This window comes from Astyanax mexicanus, chromosome 12 (genome assembly GCF_023375975.1).
Source record: "Astyanax mexicanus isolate ESR-SI-001 chromosome 12, AstMex3_surface, whole genome shotgun sequence".
Taxonomy (NCBI): domain Eukaryota; kingdom Metazoa; phylum Chordata; class Actinopteri; order Characiformes; family Acestrorhamphidae; genus Astyanax; species Astyanax mexicanus.
In genome coordinates this window covers 17,082,685-17,108,487 of record NC_064419.1, presented here as the reverse complement: position 1 = coordinate 17,108,487, position 25,803 = coordinate 17,082,685, and the positions used below count along the sequence as shown (strand labels likewise).

At 40.2% G+C, this 25,803-nt stretch overlaps 1 protein-coding gene across 3 annotated transcripts in view; it reads right to left on the bottom strand.

Moving 5' to 3' along the window:
* lmx1bb (LIM homeobox transcription factor 1, beta b) overlaps window positions 1-25,803 on the bottom strand; it is an 80,497-nt gene that overhangs the window by 7,710 nt on the left and 46,984 nt on the right. For all 3 annotated transcript variants that reach the window (XM_015605511.3, XM_015605510.3, XM_007247979.4), the window contains 3 exons: window positions 8,531-8,763; window positions 1,466-1,641; window positions 424-501 (listed from right to left, as the gene is read on the bottom strand). In XM_015605511.3, the coding sequence (XP_015460997.1) occupies window positions 424-501; window positions 1,466-1,641; window positions 8,531-8,763 (487 nt within the window). The remainder of the gene's footprint in view (window positions 1-423; window positions 502-1,465; window positions 1,642-8,530; window positions 8,764-25,803) is intronic.

Below are 25,803 nucleotides of genomic sequence, written 5' to 3'. Positions count from 1 at the left end.
GCACGGAAAAAAAGTGATGCTCCTTGTTGTTCACCTCTGCTTGAACTACACAGCCGTCTATTTGGGTGCATTATATTATCCCGGGGCTTTTGAAGATAGCATCAGGGCTCGGAGGTGGGTTTCAGACACTAACGTAAGAGTGGGATGGATATGAGCGCATCGCTCTTTCTCTCGTGGGGAGTTTTCCGTGGAATGCGGCGAGAGGTTAAGCCCGAGGCAGATAGTGGCTGAGATTTGCTGTCTCTATCCCCGCTAGCGCGCTCTGCTTTTTTGGCAGCGTGTGAGGAGAGCTGTGCTGTTAGTGCTGCAGTTGGAGGATTACTCTCAGATTGCTGCATTATCTGCTCCCTGACTCGACAGCGCTGAGTTCATGTGGGTAATACTGGATGAAGGATAGGGAGGATGTGCAGGGTGAGGACTCACCTTAGCTCTCTGGTTCTGAAACCACACTTGAACCACACGCACGCTCAGGCCTGTCTCAGCCGCCAGGGTCTCTCTTACCTGAATACAGAGACATTAAAAACATCACAGTTATCATTTCTGCTAGAAACACCCAACATTTTAATCTTTAGAAGCTTAATAATATAAATATTTTATATTCATTATTTTTTACTCATACCACATAACATTAGAACAAACAGAGCATTGTGTTTCAATAGATATTTTATCATGATTCAAATTCATTTGCATTTGTTATTTATACAGCTCCGGAAAAAAAAACAAGAAAAAACCTTAGTTTCTAAACCAGTTTCTCTTTATAGTTATATGTTTAAAGAGTAAAATGAACATTGCTGTTGTATTCTATAAACTATCATTCATTATCTCCCAAATTCAAAAAAAAAAAAAAAAAAATGTAATTTACACCATTTATTTGCAGTAAAATGCAAATAAATGAGAAATGCATTTACAAATGAGAAATGGCTGAAATAACAAAAAAAAAAAATGCAAAAAAAGAAAATATATATTATTATATTATTAAACTTTTTTTAGTTTTACGAGTTCAGAAATCAAGATTTGGTGGAATAACCCTGTTTTTAAATCACAGTTTTTGTGTTTTCATGCATCTTGGCATGTTCTCCTCCACCAGTCCTACACGCTGATTTTGGATAACTTTATGCCTTTACTCCTGGTGCAAATGTTCAAGCAGTTCAGCTTTGTTTGATGGCTTGTAAACATCCATCTTTCTTTTAATTATGTTCCAGAAGTTTTCACTTAAAATCAAAGTGGTGTCTTATTTATTTTTTTTTAGAGCTGTATATATTTTTAAGAGGTACTTTTTTATCTATGTCACTGTGGTTAGCATTGCATAGTGGGATAATTTGATGAACCTGCTCTTTCTCCTGTAGATTCTGACCAAGAATGACTGAACATTGTTTATTTAAATTAAACTTTTTACTGGTTAAGTTCATTTTAAAAGAAGCAGGAGAGGTCACACATTTTCTGAAGGTTAATGGCGGCTGCTCACCTTCCGGCAGGGTTTAGAAGACACCTCGAAGGAGGCCTTGAAGGCACGTCTCTGCTGCGTGGTGAGGATGGTGCGGGGACGCTTGGGTCTCCTCGGGTCCTTACTGTCGTCCCCCTTGCCCGGGCCTCCGGAGCATTTCTCCGGCTTGATATCCAGCTCCTCGTCCTCGCTCTTCTCTGGGGAGAGATCCGTCATTCACACGAGTCAGCACATTTTCTGAACTCTGCAACTTTTCAGGCAGCCTATTGATGTATAGATGTTTTTGTTCTTTTCAATTTCAGGCGATTCAGACACAGTGTATCCATTATGAAAACAGACATGTGGTTTTAATACTTTTGTTATCAATTTTTTTTACTGAAAGAATAGGCCACATCCACTACGAGGCTGTAGCCCCACTTTGCACAGCGCTGTGAAGTATGCACATCTGTCACTGGACTGGACATCATGGCATTTAGAATTAATAGCACACGGCTTTGGCTGTTTTGCACTGAATAAATCTTTGATAAGAATCCTACAGTTAATGAACGCTGCACTGGAGGGAGAATATGAACGTGGGACCTAATGGGTAACAAAAAAATAAAAATAAATAAATATGGTAACACTTTATTTTAAGGAACACAAATTAGGTGCTTATTAATGTCTTATTATTTGCTTAACAAAGCCAAAATTAGACATTTATAAATGATTTATTCAATACTTATTTGGCTTCATTCTGTGTAAGTGTTATTGGTGCTTAATTAGTGGTCTGTTATGTAGAAATGATAAATAATGGCTGTATTAGTTCTTAATTAGTTCAGAATAAACGGCTTGTACTCTTGGGAATAATTTGATATATCTTAATAATTCTATATATTTAGGAATAATTTAGAATATTTGGGAATAATTTGATATATTTGGAACAATTTAGTATATTTAGGAATTATTTGGTATATTTGTTTACTTTCTGGTGCTATGTAACTAATATCCCTTATGAAACATAATAAATGGCAATATATTGGAAAATATAGTGCAATATATTAAATAATACGTTTTCATATATGGAAAAAAGGACATCTATTGTTTAATATATGACAATTTATGCATGGACCATTTATGTCTATATATTGGTAAATATAAAAACATACCACAATAAAGACAAAATCTCTAAACTGCTAAACTGCAATATTTTTTTAGACCAAATGCTTTTTTTGTATTTATTAGTGTCTTTCTTAGTTAAGCATTTCACAAAAGAGACAAAAGCGTACCATGGATTAAAATACATCCTGAATGTGCCAATAAATTATTAATAATTTTTTTTTTTGCCCAAATGCTACATACATTACACAGACCTAGCCCAAAATCTTATATTTAGGTGTATTACACTTATACAGTCTATTAATTTTACTTTGTGATTTATCATTAATTTTGTGTATAAGGGCATACGAATATTATTATATTATATTATATTATATTTGATTTTTATTATATTGCTAATAATGTATTACATTTTTTAAATCATTTTAAATAATTGCAAGAAAAAAGCATTAGCTATGGTCAGTGTGAGTGAATCACCACATACAACAGTTCCTGTAATGTGCTGTGTCTCAGTTGTAACCTGCTGAAAATACCCTCCCTCTCCTTAAGTCATAATTGTTACATTTTCAGTTTGAAGATTGAGCAAAAATGTACCCGTGGTTTTCAGACAAGCCAAATTTGGCAGGATAACCGCGAACCTGGCAACTCTGGGGAAAAGCGTTCTGTGATTGGACTGCAAGAGCAGAAGATTTAGACAAACAAGTATCAGCAGTTACAGCGCGATAGGGCGGGACTATGCTTTGGATGATGTTCGGAGAAAAGACGCTAAAATTGGCTCTCAGATTGAATGAACTGAATGAAATATACAGGTTATGGTTTGCCCTCGTTTCTTGGACGGAGGGACCAATGCAGTGAGCACTGTGTCAACCAGCTGGATAACTGACTCTGACCCAACAGAAACCTCCCCGCAGTCCTTCTAAAGTTATCTGGCAAGGTGAGTCCTTAATTTAAACAGTAGCTCATCATAACACAGTTTAAAGAATCCACATGCTGATAATAAGGCTACGTTTTTTTAAGCAGTTTAAAAATTATAGTGAGGTGTATGTTACATTCTTGCTAAACTGCTTAGTCAACACAATTTAAATTATGAGTTATAACTAGCTACCTTAGCTATAGTTTAACTAGCTAACCTAGCTTTAAGTTAACTAGCCAACCTAGCTACCAGCTAACCTAGCTTTAAGTTAACTAGTTACCTTTGCTTTAATGTAACTAGCCAGCCTAGCTTTAATGTAACTAGCTAGCTTAGCTTTAAGTTAACTAGCTACCTATGCTTTAATTTAACTAGCCAGCCTAGCTTTAATGTAACTAGCTAACCTAACTTAAATTTAACTAGCTAACCTAGCTTTAAGTTAACTAGCTACTTTATCTTTAGTTTAACTAGCCAACCTAGCTACCAGCTAACCTAGCTTTAAGTTAACTAGTTACCTTTGCTTTAATTTAACTAGCCAGCCTAGCTTTAATGTAACTAGCTAGCTTAGCTTTATTTTAACTAGCTAGCTTAGCTTTATTTTAACTAACCAGCCTAGCTTTAATTTAACTAGCTAGCTTAGCTTTATTTTAACTAACCAGACTAGTTTTAATGTAACTAGCTAGCTTAGCTTTAATGTAACTAGCTAGCTTAGCTTTATTTTAACTAACCAGCCTAACTTTAATTGAACTAGCTAGCTTAGCTTTATTTTAACTAGCTACTTTATCTTTAGTTTAACTAGCCAACCTGCCCAGTGTTAACGAGCCCAGTGTTGTGCCAATTTCACCACCCCTGCCATTAAAAGCACCCTCTCTTGGGAGTGTGTACGCACCACCTTCTGGATTAAAGAGGAGATCATGCACTTTAACATACTTTTATATAGACTCCATAAGTCACGGTTATCTCAGTCATGGTCACATACGAGGGTGCTCCAGTGAGAGGGTGCTTTTTCTGTAGACTATATAATGTGCTTTCACTTTGTTTGGGGAGAGTTTACCCAGAGTAAATATTACCTAAAGTGAATTACACCAAACTTAACTTGCATAATGGGTGTGTCCCCCATCGCAAACTTGCCATAAATGTGCACTCTGCCTACCAGGGCTATCTTCACTTGGGTATATTTTATATATTTTATATAATGGTTGACTCTCTGGCTACAGTGTTGTAGGTCATAAGAGCAAGTTACTCTTTTCTTTACTGTAAAAATGACTTCATGCTGGCTGAGAACTGCAGTGAAGTAACTTTGCAATGTCTATGCTCCAGTATTTTACTGTTCATTTACAAGGAACATCTTTACAGTTTATTACTAGCTGTAATTTTACAGGCAGCTAAAGACAGCATTATTTTAAAGAATAATTACAGTATTAAAACATACTTATTCATGACAAAACTTATTTTTAAAAAGCTGCCACACTCTGAAATTTGTTCATATTGTACAGTAATTTGCTATAATCTTTCTCCATAGTTAATTATTTAAATTTTATTATCCTTTATTGGCTATTTTTTTGCAGTTAACTTTTACAGTTTTACAGTTTTACAGTGTAGTCATCACTCTCATCTCTTGACACTTTGACAAAATGGTGAAAGAAACCAAATGGCCAACCAGCCAGTTAATAAAGACAGAGAAGAAGGATGCTAATAACTACGTAAATGACTTATCTACCTGCTAGGGATCAAAGTTAAACTTTCTCGACCGAACTTCACCAGGTGATCAAATCTTTCACTCAGTGTGAGACCACAAATCCAATATCCCTGTTCACATTATGACTTTTTAAACCAAAATTCATATGACGTTCTTTCATCATACAAACTAATCACAGCATCTCAATTAGACTGCGATAATGTGTGCGATCCTCGGGCGGTCAATCAAACCCATCCTGTGTCGTGGTAATCTCTCTCAGTAGGTCGTACTAATGTGCCATCTAAACGAAACGGCTCCTGGCTCTCCTACTGTAATTATAATAGCCGAGCGGGGGATTGGCTTTATTGTTCAGTGGATGGAGGTTTCATCTAATAAGCCAAATCAGCTTATGTTTGATAGAATAATAATTGTAATTAGAAAACGGGCCAAACTCCATGACACGGCACGGTTCAAAAGTTAAAAACCCGAGTAATGGCTACGATCCCCGAGCGACACTTCCCCGAGATGAACGGCTGCAGCAATTTGATGCGAGCGGCCTCTGCAGCATCAGCAGGCGAGAGTGTCAATTAGCCTAGCAAACGCTTTGGCCCTTTAAAACGATCACTGGGAGATGCAAATGTGTTCTGTCCTCTCTCTCTCTCTCTCTCTCTCTCTCTCTCTCTTTTATCTGCTCTTTCACTCATCCGCTTTCTCTCTGCCAGTGCAGCACTTAAATACCCTTGAATTTCTTTCTGCTGTACAGCAGTTTACTGTGACTATTTCTGTCAAATTTGCTCCAGTTGTGCATGACCTCACTCACTTCACTAAAAGTACCGTATCCTACTCTCTCTCTTTCTCTCTTACCCTCTCACTCTCGCCCTCTCACTCTCTCTCTCGCCCTTACTCTCACTTTCTCACCCTCTCTCTCTTGCCCTCTCACTCTAGCCCTCTCAGTCAAGCACTTATCCTTGCCCTCTCACTTTTGTCCCCTCTTACTCGTTTTCTATCTCTCACCCTCTCGCCCTTTCACTCACTCTCTTTCTCACTCTCTCTCAGCCTCTTCCTCACTCTCTCTCACCTTCTTTCTCACTCCCTCTCACCCTTTCTCACTCTCGCCTTCTCACTCACTCTCTTTCTCACTCTCTCTCAGCCTCTTCCTCACTCTCTCTCACCCTCTTTCTCACTCCCTCTCACCCTTTCTCACTCTCTCTCACTCTCGCCCTCTCACTCACCCTCTTTCACTCTTGCCCTCTCACACACTCACTCTCTTGCCCTCTAACACTCGCTCTCTTGCCTTCTTACTCTTGCTCTCTCTCAGTTGGCCTCTCTCTCTCGTCTTCTCTTTTACCCTCTCTTTCTCTTACCCACTTTCTCTCGCCCTCTCTTACTCGCTTTCTCTCTCCCTCCCTCTCTTGCCCCCTTGCCTTCTTTTACTTGCACTCTCTCTCTCTTGCCCTCTCTCACTCATCCTCTCTCACTGTCGCCCTCTCAAACTTTCTCGCCCTGTGTCTCTTGCCCTCACCCTCTCTCTCTCTCTCTCTCGCCCTCTCTCTCTCACACTCTCTCTCACCCTCTTTCTTTTACACTCTCTCTCTTACACTCACTCTCTCACACTCTCTTTCTTTTACTCTCTCTCTCTCTCTCTCTCTCACACTCTCTTTCATTTACTCTCTCTCTCACACTCTCTCTCTCACACTCTCTCTTACACTCTTTTACTCTCTCTTTTACTCTCTCTCACACTCTCTTTCTTTTACTTTCTATCTCTCACACTCTCTCTCTCACACTCTCTTTCTTTTACTCTCTCTCTCTCACACTCTCTTTCTTTTACTCTCTCTCTCTCGCCCTCTCCTGGGTTGAGTGAAGCGCGGAAGTGAAACAAATATCTCAGAAAGTCAGTGCTGGTTTTCTGATGCTTTGACAAATTTCTTGATGTTTAAGTGTGTGTGTGCTGAAATGAGAGCCATATGTAGAGAGACTAAGCGAGAGTGAGCATGAGTGAGCGAGAGTGAGGTAGGGTAGGAGGATGCTTCACTACAGTAAGGCGAGCTGGGGGGAGTATGGGGGGGTTTGAGGGATGATAAGAAGTGTAGGTCTAGCGATGAATAGGCCTCAAATTCCGCCTGTCACTCACAGCGATCCACTGCTCTAATTCTTTCCAGCAGTCTCATTCAGACCGCCCACACCGCACCATACCACACCACACCATACTCTACCCCACCGCACCATTCCACACCACACCACACCACACCGTACTATACTACACCATACAATACTATACCACATCACACTATACCATACTTTACCACACCATATTATACTATACCACACCACACTCTACCACACTGCACTATAACCCACCGCACCATACCACACCACACCATACTATACCCCACCGCACCACACCACACTATACCACACCATACTATACCACACTATACCACACCATACAATACTATACCACACCACATAATACTGCACTATACCACACCACACCATACTATACCACATCATACTATACCATACTTTACCACACCATATTATACTATACCACACCACACTCTACCACACCACACCATACCACACCATACCACACCACACTATACCACACCATACTATACCACACCATACAATACTATTCCACACCACATAATACTGCACTATACCACACCACACCATACTTGACCACATCATACTATACCACACCATACCACACCATATTATACTATACCACACCACACAATACTGCTCTATACCACACCACACCATACTATACCACATCATACTATACCACACCATACCACACCATATTATACTATACCACACCACACAATACTGCACTAAACCACACCACACCATACTATACCACACTATGCCACACCACACCACACTGCACTCTACCACACCACACCATACCACACCATACTATATTACACTATACCACACCACACTTTAACACTATATTGCACATCACAGCACACTATACCTCACTTCACTTCACCACAATATACCACATTACACTACTCCGCACCACACTATACAACACCGCATGACACTATACCACACCACACTATACCACACCACACTATGCCACACTACACTATACCACACCACACTATGCCACACCACACTATAACATACCACACCACAATACACACACTATACCACACTACACTATACCACACCACACTACTCTGAACCACACTATACCGCATTGCGTCGCAGCACACTATTCCACACCACATTATACCACACCACACAACACTATACCACATTACACTACACTGCATCACACTATATCGCACATCACAGCACACTATACCACTCTTTACTCCACCACACTCCACTATACCACACCACACAGTGTACAATCAGCAGCATGTTGTGTTGAGTTCTGCAGGTTTACCTGACTCGGAGTCGTCTGGGCTGACGGAGCCGAGCAGGTCTTTCTCCTTCTCGTAGTCACTCTTACAGAGCAGCTGTCCGTCCTTCAGAACAAACTCGTCTCCTTTACGCAGCTGCCGGTCACACACGCAGCAGCAGAAGCAGTTCAGGTGGTACACACACTCTAACGCTCGCATCACAAACTCCGTGGGCGCGATCTTCTCCAGACATCCGCTGCATTTGGTGGCAAATAACCTGAAATGATAGAAAAACAGGTAGTGGTTAATTTATTATATGTTGTAGATGTTGAATTATTAAGTCTTAAGATGATTAATTAAATTATTAGCTTTGAATAAAGTGCTAAACTTAGTATTTTGCAACATAGCAGTAGTGAGACTGTAGAAGGCGTAATGGATTAGGGTTTGCTGTGCTGGGGAATGTCTCTATGTGTGGTTGTCCATCATGGGGCTATGATTAAGGGGGCAGGGGGTGTGTGGCTAAAGCCCTGGGTGATCTCTTTTGACAGCGGCTCATCTGTTAAAGCGCCCTGCATAACCCCTCAACGCCTCAGCAGAGCCCAATCAAGGGAAATGCATGCACACCGCCCTGCCCAGCAAACGCACCAGCAAACCTCAATCACCACCAAGGGCCACTGGCTTTACCACACTGGGGGCAGTGATTAGACAGGCCTCACCGCCACTGGGACAATGTGGGAATGCTGGATGGGAAGTCATTTCTTACAGGAGCGTAGCATGTGAGCGCTTACTAAATGAGGCCCGAGTGAAATCTGAGGGATTTCAGAAGCTGCTGGTAGAAGGGGATGCCTCCTAAAAAAAAGGTTTTAGGATATTTTTTAATGTTTTTTAAGGTCAGATCACTGCAATCATGGACAATTCACACTAGACCTCAAGCAGCTTGGACTGTGTTTTTCTCCACTCTTCCTCCAGACTCTGCTCCCTTGATTTCCAAATGAATGACATGTAAAATTTACTGGTGGTCAGTGTTGATTTGGAGAGACATGTCATCTGCTGGTGTTGATCCACTGTGTTATATCTTATATCAAGTCTAAAGTCAGTGCAGTTTTGTTTTCCCAGAAAATCTTATCTTATAGCACTTCATGCTTCCCTCTGCTGACAACTTATATGGAGATGCAGATTTCATTTTCCAGCAGGACTTGGCACACTGCCCACACTGCCAAAAATATCAACTTGTCTTATGTAGCTAATATTCACATTTTCTGAGACACTGACTTTTGGATTTTCATTAGGTGCCAATCATTCATTAGGTTTAGGCCATAGTCAACAATATAATATACAGACACCTAAAATAGGTAATTCTGCGTGTAATACATCTATATAATATATGCGGTTCACATTTGAATTGCTGAATGATTGAAATAAAGTAACTTTTCAATGATATTCTAATTTTTTGAGATGCACCAATATATATATATATATATATATATATATATATATATATATATATATATATATATATATATAAAATACCCACTAAATAAATAAATAAATACGTACAAAGGATACTCCAATTGGCAGTTTACCTTCAACTTGTTCAACTCCAAAGTGGTTGTAAACCAAAGACTCACAAACCTGTCAATCACTGTCTATGGTGTTCAATTCAATGCATACTTCATTGCAAACCAGTTTTACCTCAGCAATATTAAAATAGAATTATTAGCACACAGTGTTTGTTTAATTTCTTTTTTTATATGTTGGGAAACATATGCAAAAACAACCGAGCAAACTATTATATGCATGTCAAACATATAAAACAAAATAAAATACTTTCTCAAGACACTTTAATGAGCAGTTTGTTTATCTCAAACCTGTCCGGAGCAGATCTACATCACTTTGACGAGCACTCCAGCAAACTTATCTCCTATTGCTAGGGAACGGTATCTGGGTCTGAGGTGACCCGTGTCCCAGGAGTAAAGCATGACAGAATGCGCACCTGCTAAAGCACACAAGACTCTTAGCTTCCTCTATAGTCTTCATTTCCTCTGCGGGGCTGAGGATAATATCTTTTTGTTTCATTCAGAGCTGGGGTAGGGTCATTTCTCTGCATGCTCTGCAGGCTCTGCAGGCGTGCAGCCGCTGCACCTTGCTAAAGAAAGCAGGCAGACAGGCAGAGCGAGAGAGAGAGAGCGAGTGAGGGCGATACTGTCCAGCCTATTCGAGCTGATTTATTAGCGCCGGCTCTTTTGTTTGCTCCGGCCGGTGGGACAGCTGCTCCAGTGCTTGTCTATATCTATGCTCTGCATTGATGCCTTTGTGCACTGAGAGAGAGGGAGAGAAAGAGAGAGAGACAGAAAGAGAGAAGCAGAGAGAGAGAGAGAGAGTGCCTATCACTATCATCTGCTGAATTTGAACAGGGTTGGGCGACAGTGATGAATATGGGTAAATATGAGGCCACGGGGCAGCAGTGGCAGCCTTTGTGATGATAATGACTTTGTGAAATGTGGCCGGGGATATTGATATAACCTATGCGTGAGGCATGCTGGGTTTGGTGGGCAGCTGTATTGATGTTTAGAATGGGATAGCTGGTGTGTTTTCATTGTGGCTATTGTGCGCATTTGTCATATTTGTCTTTGGCTTGTCATTTGAGGTAATTAAACATGTGCAGTCCACCCTTTGGAGCTGGAAACCCCTTTCATTTTCTTCTACGAGATGTTTATTCATGTTAATTTATTCATTGACGAAATATTCACTTTTTTCACCATTTTGTATTGCATTTTATTTGATCAGATTATTATTTTTTTTTATATCAGATTAAGATATATTTCTCATGCACTCAGTGAAGCAAAGCTCTCAGACAACAGGTCTTTGGCCGCAGTTCGAGCTTGATCAAGACAACAGCAAAATGAAAATTGGCATTGTCGAGCTTTATGAAAGCAGATAATCTTTAATTTATGAGAAAACATTAAGAAGCTTAGGAGATTATTGTTTGACAATGGAAAAATGCTAATCCTTTAAGAGAAAATCAAAAACTTTGGCATGTTAATAATCCAGTTCACGAAATATGGAGCTACCTGGCTGTGGATTCCAAAATGATTGAGTAAAGACCTTTTTTTGTGTGAGAAAAAAAGAGAGAGATAGAGAGACTCCGGATAATACCATTGGATGGATGTGTTTTGGTTGGTTTGGTGGCTACTCCCTATTGTTCCACTAGATTTCTCGTTAGATTTTTCACAGGATAATCACTGTCGCTTTTTTGAGTAAAGATTGATAAGAACTGCCAAAAGAATTGATTATCATAAAATACAAAAATCATAAATGGGGTGGACAGAACAAAGTTGATTTTATGACTTCACAACCTCTAAGGAACCTCTATCTCAGCGCATCAGACTTGGACTCTTGTCTGTCGCAGGTTTTAATATGCGTCCAAAATCTCTCCATCCCTTCTTTTTGATTTCAAACAGACCACTCACTCATAACTCCAGCTGGCCAGATTAGCCTATTACACGTTGGACTCGTTAGACATGTAAATCTGTCAGAATCCGGTCCACGGGTCCAAATCAAATGTTTATTTAATGACGAGAATCATCGGCTGAGAGATCAAGCTCGAGGAGGCAGAGGGACGAGCAGGAAATGACCCCTTTGAGCCGTGGTGATACTTCCTGGATTCGCCCGCTCACCTCGCTGCTCTGCGCCCTTCAGGATCCTTCTCATCCAAATGAAAACATTCTTTTTCATCCCTTTCTTTTCTCTTTCTCCTCCTTTCTTACCCTCCTGCTCTAATCTTGTAAGCCATTATTTTTCTATTTCCCCTCTCTGTCACCTTGCATTATTTTTGCCGCTGTAATTCCTATTCGCTCCTTCTGGAATCTTCCTGTCCGGTCTTTGTCCCGGAATCTAATCCGGACTTTTTTGCCTGTCGTCGCCCCCCTGCTCCACGTTCCCAGCAGGGCTTCAGATGGAATAGCCACGCATGACGCCCCTGCTATAGCAACCACACCCCGGCAGGAAGGCGACGGCTAACTTTTCGGATGGGCAGAGAAAGCCTTTCACAAGGCTGGCAGCAGAAGTAAATCCTTCTTGGAGGAACAAGGGGAATTAGCAGGGAGCAGTGAAGTAGGGATTTAACCCTACCCTTTTTTTCCCCTTTTGAAAGGCACAGTCACTTCAACTCCCACTGCTAGCCACAATCAAACAGGGTGGAGGCAGGGGGGAACCGAGAGAGAGAGAGAGAGAGAGAAGCAGAGAGAGAGAGAGAGCACAGCCCAGTGAATGACACAAGCAATGGATTGTGGAGGAGCCCCTAATCCCACTTTAATACCTTTCCAAGTTCAGCGGCGAAAGAATGCTCTTTAAAACAACACCACAGTGTGAGCAGGCGAAAGCCAACCGGGGGGAGTCGCCGCACTCAATCCCCCGTAACATTACCTGATTAACAGCTCGAGGCCTGGGCTAGTGATGGAGCGCAGCCACGCAAGACCGGGCCGGCCGGACCTCCTGTTAGCACCACGACTGCTACCGGCCTAGCTGTAACGCATACGTCGTAAACAATGAAATAAACAATGTTAGTGCAGCCTTGTATGCCGTGCCATGGTCTGGAGAGGATTTCTGTCCTGCGGTTTGAGATGAAAGCCAGAAGCAAGAGAAGAAAGGGAGAACTCCAGTGGAGCTGCTGCTCTGTGGGGCCGGACACAGACCCACATCTGGGCCTTTTTAAGCTTACCCCTTCTCTACAAACTCAATAAGGGCACACGCTGCTACCGAACACACAACACAAGATCACATTCGAAAGAAGACTTAAGAGGAGTTTCTCACCTCTGGATGCTTTCAGTGTGTTTGATTTTAAAGGCATGGTGGCATTTTTTACAAAAGCCTGTATATTTCTAAAAATTATGATTTGAATGTGGAATGGTAACTACGTACCATTTTCAGAAACAACGATGCCTAAAGTTCACCTAATACAAAATCATAATTTAAATTCCAATGAAAACCATTCAAGGTTCTACAGTTGGGTTCAGTTCTACAAACTGAAAAAAAAAAAAAACAGTGAGAAATTAAGGATAGATAGATAGAGGATGAAAAGAGGAAAGGGGGAGGAAAGCGGACTAAGACAGTGCATTAGTTTCACATTGGGTCTGTAGGCTCCCCTCCCAACACCTGAGCGCACAGATTAGCAGATAAGACTCTCGCATTTGGATCAACAGATGCAATTCAGGCAGCACAGCGCCAATATTGATTCAGGCCCTCCTAGACCTGGACCCTGCGAGTAGAATCGGAGATAATCCCCAGAGATAACTTCGGGAAAGCTCCCCGGGAGATCATTATCTGCTTCCAGTCACTCAGCCGCACACACACTCTAACTCTCTAAGCATTTGCACTCACCCATATTGGACTTACATGTTTTTTTTTTGCTCTTTTTTTCTAGAGGAATGTACTCTTGTTGAGCAACAAGTGTTTTGGTTCTCCAAGCGAACACCTGATTTACTGCTATCATAGATCAGTGGAACTGAAATGGGAGGCGAATTTCAGAAAACCAAAAAGAGAAAGATTACGATAACAGAAAAATTTCGAGACAGTAATTCATCAGCGCTAATGCAGCCAAGGCATTTGTGTGTTTCGTTTTTCGTTTTTTTTTTTTTTTGCAATGTGGGATGTTTTCCTACAGGCAAACAGGCTGAATATGAACATTTCACAGGCTGTGCTGGATGAAGACATTTCTGGAAGACGAAATCAGAAGCCTGGAAGTCAAAGGCTAAGCTCACCACAGCTGCGAACGCTCCATCTCGCCAAAGCCTCGGACCTCACCTTCCAGCTCGTCTCCCGCTTTTTTCCCCTCCGTACCGCAAAAGCGGCTCGGCTCACAGGAGTGTGCGCCGCTTCCCTTTGAACAGATTATGAGCAACTTAAAGTGTGACAACATCTTAAAGCTTTCACCACATGTTGTCAATGATTTCCCCGCCACGAAAGGCCTTCCTTTCAGTGCCTCTGCCTCGGCGATAAGGATCACAGGCCCGGGAGAGATAAAAGATGAGCCCGGAGGAGGGAGAGAGGTGCGGGGGAGTCTAGGCCAGGATAATGACCGTACATTTAGCAAACATGTGCTCTTCACCCCACCTATTCTCCTCTCTCTCTGGCTTTCTGCTGAACACGCATAAGAGAGGATGGGGAGTGGAGAAGGCCCATAACAATTTAGAGCAGAATGGCTTCTTATGTCACCACATCTTCATCAAAGAGTGAGCGAGAGAAGGATAAGGATTACCCTGGAGAACAGCTGTAAACCATCACTTTGAAGATGGTCCCTCTCTTGCTTCTCTAGACGAGCCCCCCTCCCTCCCCCCTCCCCCTCCACACCCGCAGACTCATGAGTTCGGAGCATGTCAATCATAACGATGTAAGCAATAACGTTTCTTGGTACATGGGGGGGGTGTGGGTGAATAAGAGCCGTGCTCTCGGACGCTGCCAGGGGAACCAGTCAAGCTACCGGTCAGCTCGACGCTGCAGATTTACAGGCTACATGGCTTCCTTGACCTTTATGTCCCAGGCTCGGCAGCAACACAGAGCCCCAGGCAGGCTGGTGTCTCCTGGATACCGACACTGTTTGGGGCACAGGGTGGACAATCCATGCAGGGAGATGATTCCAGAGCCAGAGCAGGGAGAGAGGGAGCAGATTTAGGGGAAAAGCCTGCAGGAGCTTCTCGGAATTAAGGTTCTAATACTTCATTTCAGAAGAACTGCTGAACTTTTATATAGTAAATGAAGGATAAGGAATGTTTAAAATACTGTTAAACATAGAAAATCATCTCTGATCTCTGATCTCTCTTTTTACTGTATGTTGTGCTCTGCTGTAAATAGTTCCAAATAACATTCAATACAGCAGTTTGTTGAAATGTTGAGTAAGCTACTTCAGACTACAAACACTTTGGATACGATATGACCATAAACCATTTGATATGAAATGAATGAAATTCTAAATTCTTTGGATGAAAAAAAAAGGTGCATAATATGATTTTAATCTATTATGTTTATATTTTCAAAATAATCATTGCTAAAGGGCTGTTTAAAAATTACATGTGTAGGACTCAGAGTGGTCTAGCAGGTTAAGCGCTGTCACTATGATCAGGAGATCGCCAGTTCGAATCCCGTTCATGTAGCTTGCATCAGCTGCCTGAGCCTCTTTCTCTCTGGGTGGGTAGTTAGCGCTCACTCTCCACACATCACTCCTAAGACTCCTAAGGTGAGCTGATGTATTGAAACCGAGTCGCTGCGCTTTCCTCTGAACGCGCTGGTTATCTCACATGTATCGGAGGCTATTACTAGTTATGGGCAAGTTCTGGCCGTGTAAATTGTAAATTAGGGAGAGGGAGAAAATGGGAAAAAAGTTAAGTTAAGTGTGCCCAAGCATGGCTGTTTGCAGCATGTGGACTAAACCTGCACTCTACTGCGCTGCGAACGTTTTTGAGGAGCTGGATAATAAATGCAATCATAACTAAAGTCCTTAAAGTTTAAGCACACTCTAAAAAATGCTGTTTCATTAAAGTAAAAGGATACTATACTAATTAAAGCAAACCAAAAAAAAAAAAAAATCTGTTTAATAATCCATAAGGAGAACGGCTCCGCGATAATGCTTACTATCAGCATTTCTCTTTGGAGCGCAGAGATTACAGTGCTGAACTAATGAAGCCAAATAAAGAGTTGCCATGTCTTCTCCACGGTCCCCGGGGCGAGCTCAAGTCAACTCTAAGAGCAGCTTAATCACCTACCCCTCTTTACTAAATTAGCATAGTAATGAGCTTTAAATTGAGGCACTTTGTTTTTTAATTAAACTCCCAGCAGGTAAAAGTAAAACACATTAGAGACAGGAATGTGCACCATCACTAATAGCCCAGCGGTGCCATCTCTGTCAAAACAATCTTTAGATCCTCGCCTGCGTGTCCTCTCTTTAGGAGCAGCGAGTAAAGGTCTCAGCAGACACGTCTCATTCCTCACTCTGTCGCCCTTCACACACGGGAGAAATATCTACCAAATTACGCACGGGAGATGATGGCGGCGTCCCTCGTGGCGCGCAAAACGTGATCTAAACCTCAGCCGGCGAATTTCGTGAGTCATCATCTCGGCGGAGAGCATTCTCCGGCCGTCTCTTACGCCACGATGGATCCGGTGAAGGGTCTTTGTCTGTACAGGTCTTTTCAAGCTATGATAACCCTCGTCTTCAGAGCTGTGTATATTGGGTATTAATTCGAGCAGCTGCGTTGCTACAGGGACACTTAGTCATATTTGTTTGACACCAAGCAATTTATTACTGAACAGCGTTCTATGCCATGGGTATTCTCCTGGTGTGAGGGATGTCTTTTGTTACTCATCACAATACTTTCTGCTGTATTAGTGATGTCAAATAAGCAAGTTTGATTTATGCAATAATATAGCGCATGTATTGTAGTTCTGCTGCAGAAGGTGTTATATTATTATTTCCACATAAGACCACATATGAGTAAAAGTGGGTTTTCAATCATGTGGCAAATGTGGCTTTCCATTAAGTTCCTCAAACATTCTCTAAACCGCAAGTTTCAGGAGAGATAAGACAATGACACTCTACTATCAATTATTTATCACGCATCAAAACACGATAACACCAGTTTCTTCTACTAACATGCGTCAGAAAACTGTCTTCTGGCCTTATACAAGCTCTGGGGAAAAAATAAGAGACCATTTAAAAATGATGATGTTTTTCCTTGTTTTTACCAAATTGAAAACCTCAAGAGTAAGATGGATGATCACAAGCCATCAAACCAAGCTGAACTGCTTGAATTTTTGCACCAGGAGTAAAGGCGTAAAGCTATCCAAAAGCAATGTGTAAGACTGGTGGAGGAGAACATGCCAAGATGTATGAAAACACGAAAACTGTGATTAAAAACCAGGGTTATTCCAACAAAACATTATGAATATGAACTAGTTTTCTTTGCATTATTTGAGGTCTGAAAGCTCTTTTTTTCCATTGCAGCTATTTATTTGCAGAAAATGAGAAATGGAATTTGGAATTTTGGATAAGAATTGACTGTAGTTTGTAGAATAAAACGTTCATCAAAAATGTTTATTTTACTCAAACATCTATCTAAAAATAGCAAAACTGATTTAGAAACTGAAGTGGTCTCTTATTTTTTTCCAGAGCTATACATATATATATATATATATATATATATATATATATATATATATATATATATATATATATATATATATATATATATATATATATATCACAGTCCTCAAAAACAGCCCAGAGCAATGCTAGACTTTCTGCATCACTGAACTGACAGATTCCATGATGGTTCATAAACAAGACTGAGATAAAGTTGATAATCATAGTCCAAACATGCCTTTGCACCGACTTCAACACCTTTTTCCCAGTGACAGAGCCAAGTGCAACAGTGTCAGGCGAATCGAACACAAATCAAACTGTTACATTTAGCTGGAGCTCTTCTCTAAAGCTGAGCAAAATGTGATTCTTACTCAACGTTGGTAAGTGATGTGAAACACAAAGTGCAGCAAAGGTAAAGGAGGGAAGCATCAGCCTGACATCTCTCAAACAGCATAAACAGAGCATCCAAATTAATAAAAATAGAAAATGACAGTGTGCTTAGAGACAGAAGAGGAGGATGGGGTGATTGGGAGGGGGGATGAATGGACAGAACTGAACTGACGTATGAAAAGAGCTACAGGGAGGACGGTGTAGAGGCTAAGCACACAGCTGAGCAGCCCCATCAGACAGTCAGGTACACACAATGTGTTTGATCAGCTGGACTCCTTCAGCCAGTGCTCTCAATGCCACCCGCTAGTTCCTATATACCAAGTGACAGTGATGCCACTCATTCCAGATGAAAGTGAAGGAGGGAGATGGAAAGAGTGAGAAAAATCAAAATAAATAAATGTTTACAGTACACATACACATAGATCACAACTGTCCAAAAGAACAGTGATGATTCTCCAAAATGTGAAACATGAAAACTATTAGAATTAGAAAAAGGAAAAAGATACAAAGTCATTTCAAAGTCGAAACATGGCTATTTGCATCATTTGGACAAAAAAAAAAAAAAAAAAAGAAAATTACCTAAACCTAGACTCTACTGTGCTGGAAACAATGTGCTGGATTATAAATGCAGTCTATATTAATTAAAGCAAACTAAAACATTAAAAAATTAAAATTCATAAGGGGAATGGTTCTCACAGTATACATACAATAGATAATAACTTAAAATCTCTTAATATTCTTCTGAAGTGGTCTGTATTTATATACCATCGCTGTTAAATGAAAAACAAGTCAATCCATTTTTGTATTTTTTTGTTTAATACATAATTTAAACACACTAATGGCCTCTAAACTGCGTCAAAAGTATTTGATGAACAAACCAATAGAAACACTTCAAAATGACCTGAAATAAACTCTTTTTACATTGACTTCCATTGAAACTTTAGATGTTTTTGTTCTCTCGCCTGTAAATTTGCTGTATTGGAGATTTTTTGAGACTTGTTTTTCATTGGACAGCTATGAGTGCAGACTGAACAAACCCCAGAAATGATAGAATTCCCTTCCCTTTTTTTTTTCTATTATTTCTTCAGTACTGGCATGGCATCTCCTGCATGGCCGATGTTTATGAATCACTTAATCACTGACACGTTTATTCTGGAGCGTAAATGAGGCAGCGGAGCGTGAGTTATAGGCGCTTTTTCGGAGGCCTGCTCTGCTTCTCATCACCTCCTTTCTGCCCCCAAAACCCAAAACCTGCACTAATGCCCATCTTCTCTGCTGCCCTACTGGAGACCAGACATCTTTACAACACATGCAGCGCGAATAAGAGAGTATCTGAGTCACACACAGATGGAGAGAGAGAAGGAGAGAGAGAAGAGGAAAAAAAAATGAGCTTTTTTTTTTTTTTTTTTTTTTTTTACTACTTGGCTGTATTTGCGTCTATAAAACAACATAAAAACAGACACAAAAAAGAAAAGAATGTACAATGACATGAACTGAAGAAACTTTTACAAGAAGAGAAGAAGAACACTTTGAGAGTCTAAGAACTCATTTAGAAGCATTAGAAGTTTAGAACTAAAAAGTGTACCTGTTTTTATAACGCTTATAACTCTGCAGCTCACCCTTCCAAGCCAATCTAAATGAGGCCAACCAGACCTTATTTTATTTTATTATTTTTTTATTATTATTATTATTATTATTATTTTTAGCTTTTTGCCAAAGACAAAAAAAAAAAAAAAACACGACTCAAGTATATACTCCTGCCAGACTGGGGTCATCTTAAATAACCACATATATTTATAATATGTTTAATAATTATTAAACATATGCTACATTAGTAGCATTCTTACTAATATAAGTGATTAAAGGAATATATAAGACACTGTTCCAAGATAATTACATATTACATTACATACTTTCATATTGAAAGAAGAAATAACTGTAGAAATCTAGAAATAAAACTGTAGTGTGCGAACAAAGAATGATCAAAAATGACCTAAAATCAATCAATCATTTATCTAACCTTCACATTTGTTAAGATGTGTGATATTAATATAATAATAATAATAATAATAATAATAATCCTTAAGGTAATAAACACAATGGAATTTTCTAGCACGGCAGCAGTTAAAAAGAAACATTTGGAGCGAGGGACATTCATAATTACGACTGACCCCTGGAGGGCCTTCATCTAAGAAATAAAACAAACAGTAATATGAGGTGTTCTTCAGCAAGGGCTCTGCAAATATGCAAAGGCGAGATCCGGTGAAGAACATCACGCGTTGGCTCCTTTTCAGCGGGGCCTAATCTGTGGGCCTACACAATATTAAGATGGCTTTGGGGCCACTTGTGACCCAGCTGTTCACTAATGAAAAATTCCTCAGCTCAAAACAGAGGCTGGAGGAGCCTGCCCCTCTCCACCCGCGACCATGCCCTGTCCATCTTGAGGAGTTTACCCTGGATGAATAGATAGTGGATTACAGAGAGAAGAGAGGGCTGGAGAAAAGCTTGTGTGTGTGTGTGTGTTTGTGTGTGTATGCACCCTTCCTCCCTGCCCTCCCTGCGATATATTTAAAAGAGGTGGAGTGTTTACCCTAGTTTTAATTAGCGGGGGTGACCCTGTCATTTATTTGGATGCTGGCTTGCTAGGATGGGGGATCTGTTTACTCTGCGGAGATTTTGCGTCTGAAGCAGAAGCAGAGGCAGCTCAACCGATATGTGAAGATGATGAAGTTTGCTGCTTTCTAATCTGCCCCTGTAGACTGTCTTACTCTATATTAGAAGGAGATAACTTCTGTGAACCTGTCAGGACAACCGCAAAGTACAGGGGTTGGACAATGAAACTAAAACGCCTATCAAATTGGAGCAGCCTGGTGGCCAATCTTCATTAATTGCAAGTTTCAATTAGCAGGGTAAGAGCACAGTTTTGCTCAAAATATTGCAATGCACACAACATTATGAGTGACATACCAGAGTTCAAAAGAGGGCAAATTGTTGGTGCACATTTTGCTGGCGCATCTGTGACCAAGACAGCAAGTCTTTGTGATGCATCAAGAGCCACGGTATCCAGGGTAATGTCAGCATACCACCAAGAAGGACAAACCACATCCAACAGGATTAACTGTGGACGCAAGAGGAAGCTGTCTGAAAGGGATGTTCGGGTGCTAACCCGGATTTTATCTAAAAAAACAAAACCACGGCTCCCAAATCACGGCAGAATTCAATGTGCACTTCAACTCTCCTGTTTCCACCAGAACTGTGGTCTAAAACCAGGTGTTTCAGTTTCATTGCCCCTGTATATCTTGCCTGATTTCTACTCATTTAAGTGTGCATATATGCTAGAATCTTGCTGTAACAGGAATAAGATGATACAGATTTTGTCTGCAGTTTGGGAAGTGATTTAAGTCTTTACGTCAGTGTTAACCTTTCTTAAGTATTTCTTTATCCCTGTTATAACCGCCTTTCATAAGTCTGACAGCCAGTACCGATCGTGTCACATAACCCCAACACAAGCCATAACAGTAGCTCGACTATAAGGAAAGAGAACAATAAAGAGAAGGAGAGTATATGTGGCTGTAAAAGTCAGCTTGCACTTTATTCCCATCTCTCTCTCTTTCTCTCTGTGCTCTGTAATAGCAGCCCCTCTTCAGAGAGGTATATTTCAGCAGGCTTGACAAGCACATTCCAACCTGGCGGACCCCCTTCCCTGGCTGTCTTGTCGCTGTCTGGCTAAGAAGTGGCGAATGCCCATTTAATAGACCTGTTTAAAGTCGGTAGCTAGCTGTGAAACGGCAGGCTCAGTAGAGTTATAAAGTCAACAGCCACTCTCTTGACCCTGTGAAGAGCTCCTGAAGAGGCCCATATCAGCTCATTGGGGTAAGAGAGAGAGGGACAGAGAGAGAGAGAGAGAGAGAGAAAGAAAGAAAGAAAGGACTACAGCAAGAGAAAGACAGAGTTGGAGGAATACAAAAAAAAGCAAAAAATAATTCACTCACAGATCATCTTATAAAAATAGTTTACATAATTCACGTCATTGTAACCAAACATTTGAGCTGATTTAACACTTTTATTCAACAATAAAAAAAGTTCTCAAAGTAAAAAGAGTATATATATACAGCTCTAAAAGAGAGACCACCTAAAAATGATTCTTCTATTTTACTAAATTGAAAACCTCTGGAATATAATCAAGAGGAAGATGGATGATTACAAGCTATCAAACCAAGCTGAACTGCTTGAAGTTTTGCACCAGGAGTGGTGGCATAAAGTTATCCAAAAGCAGTGTGTAAAACTGGTGGAGGAGAACATGCCAAGATGCATGAAAACTGTAATAAAAAATAAAATAAAAAAACACTGAGCTCATATTCAAAACTTTATGAATATGAACTTGTTTTATTTGCATTTTTTGAGGCCTGAAAGCTCTGCATCTTTTTTGGTATTTCAGCCACTTTTCATTTTCTGCAAATAAATGCAGTAAATGACGATATTTTTACTTGGAATTTGTAAGAAATGTTGTCTGTAGTTTATAGAATAAAACAACAATGTTCATTTTACTCAAACATATACCTATAAATAGCAAAATCAGAGAAACTGATTCAGAAACTGAAGTGGTCTCTTATTATTTTCCAGGGTTTTATATATATATATATATATATATATATATATAAATATAAATATAAAATAAAATCAGTGTGCTCTCATCAGGAAAGGCTAAAACACCCTAAAGATCTTAGCCTGAGTAATGCTCTTAAGATGCCGGGTTAGAGATTGCTTTGTGCAGAACTTTGTTGCCATGGCAGCCTGACTGGTGATGAATGAGGAAGCGGAGTAGCTGTGCTCTGCAGTGAGGGCAGAGAGAGAGCACACACTGTCCTATGAAGATTACGCCAAACCAAGCAGCCCCATATCACTGTGTCTGAACCCGGGGGTGCAGGTCAGATCTCGGTACAGAATCTGTCCTCAGTCTGCTGCAATCTGCTGTTTAACTGTCTGATTTTTTCCCCTGGAACGGAAACCGCATTTACCTGACATAGATAATAATGTTGTTATATGGAATGACAGAATGACAGAATTTGAACATTAAACACTGCTGTTTAACCCCCAGAAAAACAAAACTGCCATGTAACAGTCTACATTCATCTTATTCACATCTACATGTACTTATACTCAGCTTATTTGCAAAATCTAATTAAGACTTAATACAAAAGCTACTTTGAGAGAGTACAGAAGCAAGGCTAAAAAGGTTAAGAAACTAAAACTCCTGGGGACCGTTGCTGTTTGGGAGAAATAACTCTCATACTTGGAAATCAGTGTGAATTGGGATGTAGTCTGGAATAACATGTTCATGTCATCAAAAAATCTAGGACATCATTTAATTAATTACAAGATTATAAAAAAATATGCATACGCTTTCACGATTCCTCTTCATGCTTTTTAGGATAAAACTTCAGATTAAAATTGTATTAGATGTGGTATTTCACTGCTTGGTACTTTTTTTTTTTAATGTGTGTGTATTGCTTTGTAATGATTGTAATTATTGTGATTCCAATAAACTGTAATTCGTAGTCTTGCGTCACTGTTGTTGTCGTTTTGTTTTTTGGGGGAGGGGAAATGAAGTAAATATTGCAATGGCAATAATATGTGATTATGCAATTACATAATACAGAAAAATATAGAAAATGTGTTTTCTTTGTATATTTACATTTACGTATTTTAATGATCGATTAAGGCTGTGCCATATTGTATCATACAAAATAACATTGCCAACATTTTTTAATATTGTGAACAATATTATAACCTGATATATCACCCACCCCTAATTATCACATCAGGGTACTACTTTTTAAAAAAATATTTTTAGCAAAAGAAAAATTCACACTGTTCTCTTTATATATCTACTATATATACACTATATATCTGTCTAGAATAATTTATTTTGCTTCAGTCCTATGTGGAGATATATGGAGTGCATTATTAATATTATTAGCATCATGACATTCTGGATCATTGGCTTCTGTTACAAATCTGATCAAATTCTTTTTTTTTTTTTTAAATATCTCAGTTAGAGGTGTGCCATATGCAATAATAAAATTTAATTTTCATTTTGTTGCAGTAATGTATTATTGAAATATATCTATATTTTTTTTAATTTAGTGTTTTGTCATATCGCCAAAAGTATCAATATTGCGAAAATACCATGAAATATTGTGATATTATTTTAGGGCCATATCACCCACCCCTATGATTGATGCTTGCTCAGGTTACAAAGATGTGAATGACTAAAATCATGAATTTAAATATTTTCTCAAAAAGCTTTACGCGCTCTTTAACATTAAATATTTACAATCATTTTAGATTTTTTTTTATTTTTCATTTAACCTTTCTTTACAGAAAAAGCAGAGCCTGTAACAAAATAACAGAAAAACGTGTTGAAATTTGTTGATTTCACCCCGTCATGCTCTCACTCGGGAAGCTATTGAGGAAGAAGCTGTGGAGGAATGTTACGAAGGGGTGGGCCGGGAGTGGGGGGGTGTGGGGGTTCTTTCTGAGAGAGAAAATGAAAAACAAACAAGTCTCTTTTTGTTCACAGGATGTTTTAGGACTGAAAGGCTGGGGATTACCAGCCAGATTAGCATACGGCAACTATATTTGAATTTGCGATCAGCAGCTCCCTTCAAAGAGCTCAATCCCAGATTAGGAGGTGTTGTGCTGAAAAGCGTCTTTTATTGTGTGACGGAGTTACACTAGCCAAACAAAGATGTCTGCAGTGTGAGGGCCTGCTGCAAAATGTGTGCGCGTCACCATGGCAACAATGACGAAAAAAAAATGGAGGAGGGGGGGTGGGGGGTCTAGGAGAGCGATGGGATGGGATGCTGGAATGCGCAAAGGAGGCAGGGACTCTCTCTCTCACACAGAGAGGAGGTACACCCCCCCCTCCTCCTGCCCTGATCATGGACCACCTATCTGCTGTAGCTTTTACTGCCAAAACCGGACACTGACCAAAACAGATAAATCCCCTTCACCTCTCGCTGTCTTTCTGAAGCAGCAGGTGCTAGCTATTCAGACACTCAGAAGACTGGACTGAAGAACTAATGCATGATTCACTGCGGGGGGAGGGTGTGTGTGTGTGTGTGGGGGGGGGGGGGGTGGCTGCGTGGGGGCGAGTCGTGTCCCTCTGTGGAGAACTGGGCCGCTTGGTCGGGCTCCAGGAGTGTAGGGGAGCTGGCCAGCTTTGAAAGCCCATCTTCAGGCTCCAGAGAACAGGGTCAGATGTGGAGATGGCCCTCAGCTCCTCTGGTATGCGCGAGAGGAAGAGCGAGAGTAGGAATGGTGCAGCGTTAGACTGCAGCACAGGCTGCTCAGGACAAAGGCCTTTATTACATGTGCGAAAACTGCTATTTTGTTAAAATACTAAAGGAATAATTCAGAATATGCAGTTCTGGAAAAAATTAAAAGATCACTTCAGTTTCAGTATTTGTTTGAGTAATATGAACATTGTTTTATTCTATAAACTATGGCCAACATTTCTCCCAAATGTCAAATAGAAATATTGTAATTTAGAGCATTTATTTGCAGAAAATGAGAAATGGCTGAAATAACAAAAAAAGATGCAGAGCTTTCAGACCTCAAATAATGCATCTTGGCATGTTCTCCTCCACCAGTCTTACACACTGCTTTTGGATAACGTTATGCCTTTACTCCTGGTGCAAAGATATAAACAGTTCCGCTTGGTTTGATGTCTTGCGATCATCCATCTTCCTCTTGATTATATTACAAAGGTTTTTTTACATTGGGTAAAAT